General features: G+C 51.2%; 1 protein-coding gene across 1 annotated transcript; it reads left to right on the forward strand.

Annotated features, from left to right (window-relative positions):
- Positions 1–3790: 3790 nt before the first annotated feature.
- On the forward strand, positions 3791–5004 carry Sox11 (SRY-box transcription factor 11). The gene has a single exon (XM_050125938.1). It carries the CDS (start codon positions 3817–3819, stop codon positions 5002–5004), a length of 1188 nt encoding a protein of 395 aa, XP_049981895.1. The 5' UTR covers positions 3791–3816.
- The last annotated feature ends 3400 nt before the right edge of the window (positions 5005–8404 follow it).

Raw genomic sequence — 8404 nt, forward strand, 5'->3', positions numbered from 1 at the left:
AGCAAGGTCTTGGCAGAAGCCTTAGCATTGCAGCATGCAGAGGCATTGAGTATTTGCTGAAGAGTCCACATAGCTCCTTATCCTCAGTTGGTTCACAAGTGTGAACTAACCGTTCACAACTGTGCACGCTTAGTTCGGTGATTGTATGAGTCTGTGTTGTACAAAGGTTATGGTGACGTTCAGTTTGTGCCCGCAGACACCTGAGAGACATTTGTGAGGACCAGGCATGCTGAGGAACAGACACAGTTGGGCAACTTGTTTTGGGAGATGAGATATAGGGAAAGGAAGGCCCATGCAATGGATTTTTCGTTTGTTTGTTTTAGGAGGCCAAGCAAGGCCAGCAGTCTGATGCTCCCAGCTGTTAAATGAGTCAACTGTTTAACCAGGAATCGTTTTAAGACTTAAAATTTTGAGGAAAAATTGAACATTTCATGTTTAGTCTGATACAATTTTAAGTGACTTTGTAAAATACCTTTTTATATGTTAGTATTTTATGAAAATGTGTTGAAAAAAAGATAAAAGCTATAATTTTTTTTTTAAAAAAAGAGAGACACAGTCACAGGGTTCCCCAAACAAATGTGACCATCAAGACTCTGAGGGTTATTATGTATTTAGCAATGTCTGTCCTTAACAGGAAAAGCACCTACCTCAGCCACAGGTAGAGAAAGGAAGCGGGTACTGGGTGTGAAGTGTACTTAGTAGACTCAATCCTGATTTATATTCTGGAGTTCAAAAGTTAACAGATATTCCCATTTTACCAAATTAACCTGGAAAGATAGATACTACTGAAAAAGATTAAGCATCCCTTAGACAATAACCCTTTAAATAGTTGATTCCTGCTGGCATTATGAAATCTGATTTTGTTTTTCTTTTAGAAGTGTATGCTGCTATTGTAAGCAGCATATGGGGCTTCTACCACGTTCCCCTATCCTTTTATTTCTTTTCAAAAGAAATGACTTAAATTTTCCTCTTAGTAAACAAAGACATACACAGCATAGCTAGAAAAGGGAAAGATGTTTATAGATTTTTCTAATTTTCTTTTTCTTTCATTCCCAGTCCTTGAAGAACTAGGGACTGCGTCAACAAAGTGGGTGGATCCTGGTTACAAAATATCAAGTTAGTTAATTTTTTGTGAAGGAGCTCCTAAACCGGACTGCAGCAAGACTCGCTGGGCTCTCGGCCAGCACCTGCAGCACCCCCAGCGACTGCCACTGTTGACTCAAGAACCAGCAAGTCTCTCACTTGTCACATTGGGCCTCTGGACCCCTACACCAAAATTCAGCCTCTTTTGTTGGAATCTATCTTTGCCAGCAAATGACCCACTCGTCTTTGAACATGAGTTCTGTTTCTCACTAAAATGAGTGTGGGTTTTGCCTGGCATTACCCGCAGAGCACCACAGCCTTTTGAGAACGTGTGTGTGTGTGTGTGCGCACGCGCGCACACGTGTGCACACACACACACACACACGCACATGCACACTGGCTCTATCTTTCTCTTCTGGGGTTGATCTTCTTCTAAGGCTATGAATAATTTCATACCAAAAAGGTAGCAAATAAGTACAGAATTTAAATTGCCAAAGGTTTTCAAATATGTATTCTGTTACAGTGTAAAACGTGGTCACAAGTGATGGCTCTGGAGGCTGAGGCAGGTGGAATGGCCCGTGTTTGGGACCAGCCTGGGGTGTATAGAATAAGATCCTGTCTCAAAACAAAACAAAAAAACAAACAAACAAAAACAGGCCAGGGAGGGAGGAATGGGGAGGGAAAAGTCACAAGATAATAAAATAAAATAAATAATAGCAATGGTATACATCCCCGTGGTTCACATGCGGACAGGAAGCTGAGATGAAATACTTCCCCTGCATCTAAGAGTGTAGATTTCCTCCATGATGGGGACTCGCTGGCCCCACCCCATCCTCCTCCGACGTCCCCCATCGCTGAGAAATGCAGGCGGTGAAGAGGAAAACAAGAGGCCGTCTCCTTGTCCGGAAAGACGGATTTCCACACACCACATGGGTTTTCTACAACTCCAGACTTCGGGTCACCCATTACGACTGGAAATTCTTATGGTTCCAGTGGCCTTAAACAATAAAATAAAATGCCAAAGTTATCAAGACTGGGGTTAGCTTCAATATTACATGTACTTGGGACAGTGCTGTTCTTTAGGCTGCCCACGAGGGTGAAATACAGGGGTCTTTTTCTTTTCTTTTCTTTTCTTTTTAATAAAATGATCTGTGAAGAGCTGACATCATTGTCCGCGGGTGGGGGTGGGTGGGAGATGAGAAGCTACTGACCTGTGCAGTACACCAACCTGAAAGGAAGTGTGTTTAGATAATTCCACTAGTCCCGGGCGGCCGATTTCTCGGGTGAGCGACTCCGGGTGGGGTGAGGGGCTGTAGATCTTAAGAACCAGCCCCCAGCGCTGGGGGTGGATGGGTCTGAGGAAGATAAGGTGAGCAGCGACGTTAAACAGAAAACAGAGAGCTTATTTTCATTGTCCTCAGAAGAGACATAGGTGGGTAAGAGACAACACAAAGAAAAGCGAGTTTCCAAGGAGCCCAGCAAAGCGACTAGGCTGGGGCCGCCGCTTCGGCGGCAGTCTTTGCAGGAAAATAAGAAATATCTTTGCTTTAAACCCAAGTACACTTCATTTTAGCTTCGGTTGATACCGTTGGGTTAAAATAGCAAATGACCCAGAAGGTGCGTGCTGGGAAGCATAGCCAGGGTTTCAGGACCGAGCTGCAGGGGAGGAGGGCGTGGGGGGATGGAAGGAGGAGGCGGGACGCTGGGGTGGGGGAGGGGCAGCATGAGGCGATGCTGAGTCCTGGGCCACCGAGGGACCCGTCCCGCCTGACACCTAGGACTCCTTTTGGAACCGCTTCGGGGCCGCGGAGCGGGATGATCTCAACAGACCGTTACTCTGGCCGAATCAGGGGCGGCGCGCGATCTAGGAGGGAAAACGGGAGGGGGGTGCGGGGGAGACGGGACAAAATCCTGCGGGTGCGCGGTGGAAGGGAGGGCACGGCCGACCCGACTCCAGAAAGCGGGGAGAAAGGGAACCAGAGGATGATCCCACGTGCACGGCGCCGCGCGGTGTCGAAGCGCCACCTTCCGCCTGGCAGAGGCGCAGAGCGATCGCGCGCGGGTTCAGGGCGCGACCCGCCCGGGACCAGCAGCGACACCCACTCGCGGCGCCCCGTGGGCGCGTCTGCACCGAGGCTCACTTCATCGTCCGCATCCTTGTGCCCACGCTGGTCTTTCCAGTCCCGTCCTGCGTCCTCCCTGGAAACACGCGCAGCTGTACGCACTCGCGGATTTCTTTTGAAAAAAATAACATATTTCTAGACACCCCCCCCCCATCTTTGCAAACTGGCCAGGGGGCGGGGATAGGGGCGGGACCTGTTGTTAATAACGGGAGATGGGCGGGGTCGGGCATAGCCATTGGTTGGCTGGAGGAGTGATGTCACCCATATGACACCCTGATAACGAGTTGAGAGAGAGCCCTCAACTTTTTGCAGAAGAAGCGCGCGCGCCTGGAAGTGCTCGGGGTCCGGCGCTTGCGGCGGCTGCCAGGAGCGGGAGAGCGAGAAAGCGAGCCGAGCGAGTGTGAGAGAGCGAGCGCGCGGGTCCCGGGCCGCCGCCGCCTCCTCTCCGGTCGCCGCAGCCGCCGCCGCAGCAGGGAACGGGACCGGGGGGGAGGGGGGCAGCCGCGGACGCGCGCGGCCGAGGACTTTGCAACTTGCCGGGGAAGGTGGAGGGGCGGGAGGGGGAGGGGCGCCCGCGCAGGAGACCAAGCGCCCAGCCCCGCCGCGGACCATGGTGCAGCAGGCCGAGAGCTCGGAAGCCGAGAGCAACCTGCCCCGGGACGCGCTGGACACCGAGGAGGGCGAGTTCATGGCGTGCAGCCCGGTGGCCCTGGACGAGAGCGACCCGGACTGGTGCAAGACGGCGTCGGGCCACATCAAGCGGCCCATGAACGCCTTCATGGTGTGGTCCAAGATCGAGCGGAGGAAGATCATGGAGCAGTCGCCCGACATGCACAACGCCGAGATCTCCAAGAGGCTGGGCAAGCGCTGGAAGATGCTGAAGGACAGCGAGAAGATCCCGTTCATCCGGGAGGCGGAGCGCCTGCGCCTCAAGCACATGGCTGACTACCCCGACTACAAGTACCGGCCGCGCAAAAAGCCCAAGACGGACCCGGCGGCCAAGCCCAGCGCGGGCCAGAGCCCCGACAAGAGCGCAGCGGGCGCCAAGGCGGCCAAGGGCCCAGGCAAGAAGTGCGCCAAGCTGAAGGCGCCGGCGGGCAAGGCGGGCGCGGGCAAGGCGGTGCAGCCCGGAGACTGCGGCGCGGGCAAGGCGGCCAAGTGCGTCTTTCTGGACGACGACGACGAAGAAGACGACGAGGACGACGAGCTGCAGCTGCGGCCCAAGCCCGACGCGGACGACGACGATGACGAGCCAGCGCACTCGCACCTGCTGCCGCCTCCGGCGCAGCAGCAGCCACCGCAGCTGCTGAGGCGCTACAGCGTGGCCAAGGTCCCCGCCAGCCCCACGCTCAGCAGCGCGGCCGAGTCCCCCGAGGGCGCCAGCCTGTACGACGAGGTGCGCGCGGGCGGCCGGCTGTACTACAGCTTCAAGAACATCACCAAGCAGCAGCCTCCGCCCGCGCCTCCCGCTCTGTCGCCCGCGTCCTCGCGCTGCGTGTCCACCTCCTCCTCCAGCGGCAGCAGCAGCGGCAGCGGCGCCGAGGACGCCGACGACCTCATGTTCGACCTGAGCTTGAATTTCTCCCAGGGCGCGCACAGCGCCTGCGAGCAGCCTCTGGGCGCGGGCGCGGCAGGGAACCTGTCCCTGTCGCTGGTGGATAAGGACCTGGATTCCTTCAGCGAGGGCAGCCTGGGCTCCCACTTCGAGTTCCCCGACTACTGCACGCCGGAGCTGAGCGAGATGATCGCGGGGGACTGGCTGGAGGCGAACTTCTCCGACCTGGTGTTCACGTATTGAAGGGGCACAGGGCTCCTCGGGAGGCAGTCGTGGCGGTCAGGATAAAGAGGATGGTGGGAGGGGGGAGGGGGAGAAGATGCTCATGGTCAGAGATGTGGCGCAGAGAAATTGGAAAAGGTGGTGAAATGTTGGTGGAGTTAAAGTGAAATGAGTAGTTTTAAAGAGATTTTTTCAGGTTTTTTTTTTAATTTTTTTTTCAAAAAATTTTTTTGGTCTCCCCACCCTTCCATTCCTTTATCGTGTCTCAAGGTAGCTGCATACCTAGTCTGGAGTTGTGATTTCCCCCACCCCTAAGAAATCGTGTTTTGTAATTTTTATTTCTTTTTCCTGAAATTCGTGATTGCAACAAAGGCGGAGGGGACCGGGCGGGGGGAGGGGAGGAGGCCCCACTCCGGAAGGCGCTGTTTGAAGCTTGTGGCTTTTTGAAGTCTGAGAGACGTCGGCAGAGGACCCTTTTGGCGGCACAACTGTTACTCTAGGGAGTTGATATTTTTTTTTCTTAAGAGATCTAAAAAAGAACTGGTGATTAAAAAACAACAACACAAAAAGGGACCATTGCAACCTTTTTATTTTAATTTTACTTTTTTGGAGGGAGAAAGCTGATGTCTTCTATGCATCCAATTTCTCAAACTGCAGGGAGCTTGAAAAAATGCAGTCTGTACAAACGCTTACAAAAAATCATAACTGTGAACTGACTTAAGAGCAGAGTTTACTTTTTCAGATCAAATTGTTTATGGTTTTACAAATGTGATTTCTACTTGGCAACCTTTTTTTGGTAACTCGTTCCCTTATACCTCCTTGATTGAATACCTTACAGCCTAGACCTCAGTACAAAAAGGTATTGAAACATTTTTGATACATAACAGACCTCAATCTTTTTTAAAAATTAATATATTTTCAGGCGTATTTTTGTACAGTGAAAAGGGAACAATCTTGCTGTGTTTTTTCAGTAAGACTTTCAGGCACTTCTTCCCTTTTGATTTCTTTTTCTTTTACTTTTATTTTTTTTCTTTTTTTGTTTGTTTTTTTTAGCATGCAAATATGTTGGTACGTTATGTCCTGGTTTAAAGGATTAAAAATTTTAAAAGTAATCCTTGCATCTAAAGGCCTTGTGGTTAAAAAAAAGCAAACTTTTTTGTACAGCTATAGTAGAGATTTGTTCAATATTTGTAGGTAAAGATTTATTGAAAATGGTGACATAGACCTCAGAGCTGTTCTTAGTTTGAGACTGTATGTACTGTACCATAGTAGGACCCATGTATCTCATCGCTGTGATGTGTGGACGGGGCCCCAGACAGAAGGTTTGAAACTGGATTCTCGATTTTTAGCAAAAAAGAAAAAGGAAAGGCACATAGTTTTAAATTTTCTCATTTTGTGCAATATAATCTAAATAAACAGACCATTGCATATTTAGTAGCAAATGGTGGCGAAGCAGACTCAACGCACTGTCGACATCACCGCCCGAGTTTTTGTGAGTGTATGTGTGTGTGCGTGTGCGCGCGCGTGCTGAAGCCTGTGTCTTGATTTTAATAAATCAGCAGGAACTGATAGAAGCTCGCATGGCCCATAGTCTAAGTCTACCCGGGGACCGCGTGGTCTCAGCGGCTGCGGGTGGCGGAGGGCGGATTCCGCTTGTGGAACCCTTAAGCTGGGGTGTAGTGGGCAGGCCCGGTGTCCTCCCACCTCACCCCGCCCTACATCTCCACCCCCGCCGCGGGCTGCGCGAGGGTCCGTGCGTGGTGGGGCCGAGGCTGGTGCCCACAGGGCTCGTCCCCCCCCCCCCACCTCCACCGCTTTTTCGGATTTTTTTGTCAGTTTTTTTTTTCCTTTTAAACCTTTTTTTTTCTCCTCCCCCAACCCCCGCCGCATCGCTGCGTGCGCGCTCATTCGGATGCCGGTGAAGAGGGCCGCGCCCTTCAGTGTCCACGCGGGTGGGGCACGAGGAAAGCAAACGCGCCCTATGCCTCTTTCACAGTGGGTGGTTCGTGGCTTTGGAGTCTTGGAACATCTGCCTCCCGGGGCCCAGGCCAGTCCTACCTCCCCCCACCCCCAGCCCTGTCCCTCGTGGGGTCCCGCGCAACCCCAACTCCCCGGGGCCGCGGCGCCCGCGACCGAGGAGCCGTTCAGCGGCGATTTGAAACTTGGTACCCAACAACCCGACTCTAGACCCACAGAAACCGTTACTCCTCGGGCGCTGGCCGCGGGGACTTGGCCAGCTGGGATCCAGGTCCGGGCCCCACGCGAGTCGCACACTGCAGGTGGAGACCTGCTAGCCACCGAGCGGCGCGATCGCACAGCGCGCGTGGGTGGTGGCGGGGGCGGCGTGCTTTTCCGAGCTCTCCTCGCTCACCCCTCCTCCATGGCGTGCTGGTGTGGGCCACGCGGAGACCTTTAAACCGCGAATAATCCCACCAGTGGTTTACCGGGGCGCGGGGGGGGGGGCAGTTTCTGAAGCTTAAGGAAAAGGCATTCTGAGTGTCTTGAGATCTTTACATTTGCATGTGTTTCCTGTTTTCCACCGGGCGTTTTCTATGGTAAGGGAATTAGAAAGGTGTGAGGATTTGGTCTCAGAATGGAAACATAGCTGTGATTTGTATTTTAAAACTATGTGGCCGGTTTTTTTTGGCAGGAAAATAAGAGACAAGTCCTTGGTTGGCGATCTTAAAAAAAAAAAAAAAAGAATTTTTTTTAAACCCTGTTAGAACTCAGGACAGGCGCTTAAATGCGCTCTTAATATTTAAAGCAGTTTAGACGAATGCATTGAGAAGATTATTCCCAATGAACTCTATTGAATGTCTAATACACAAGGTATTCCTGCCACTGGCTAGGCTTCAATAAAAGTTTAGCTGCATTTTTCCTCCTCCTAAGTAAGTCTTATTTTTAACTAAGCATTGACAGTATCTTAAAATGGTAACGTGGGCGTGGGCGTTGTATGCACAGCAGTCTAGCCAGTTGGGTACCCTGACCCTTAACTAGTTCACAGACTCGTGCATCCTTGGCGAGATTTCCATCTTCGAAGGAAAAAAAAATACCTGAACCAGCGTTCTCTTATTAATTCTTTAAGCTGTGGAAATGATTTCCAGTTTCTACATTCTCGATAATGCACCCTTTTTTATTAAAAAGAAACAATACGAAGGAAAGGCAGTGTGCTTCAAGTGTGCTTTGCAAATCCGTGTTATGAATGGCTACGGTCACTGGGTAAATTATTTGTAGAATGACTAGCCTTTAGGGAGAAAAAAATCTTTGCAGCTCTTTTGGGCCTGGATGGTTCTTTTTAATGTTAATGGAGGGGAAGTGATTTAAATATGCATGCTCGTAGCAGTCAGGATCTGACTTAGTTGTTTTGAGAGAAGAAAAATCAAAAGGCAAGGTCTACTTTTTCTCTGGGAATTGAAATCAC

The sequence above is a fragment of the Alexandromys fortis genome, unplaced genomic scaffold (assembly GCF_014885135.2).
Source record: "Alexandromys fortis isolate MF-2015 unplaced genomic scaffold, M_Fortis_MF-2015_v1.1 scaffold_249, whole genome shotgun sequence".
In the NCBI taxonomy this organism is placed as follows: Eukaryota; Metazoa; Chordata; class Mammalia; order Rodentia; family Cricetidae; genus Alexandromys; species Alexandromys fortis.

Coding starts and splice junctions, on each gene's coding strand:
- Sox11 (XM_050125938.1), top strand. CDS start 3,817: ATGGTGCAGCAGGCCGAGAGCTCGGAAGCCGAGAGCAACCTGCCCCGG.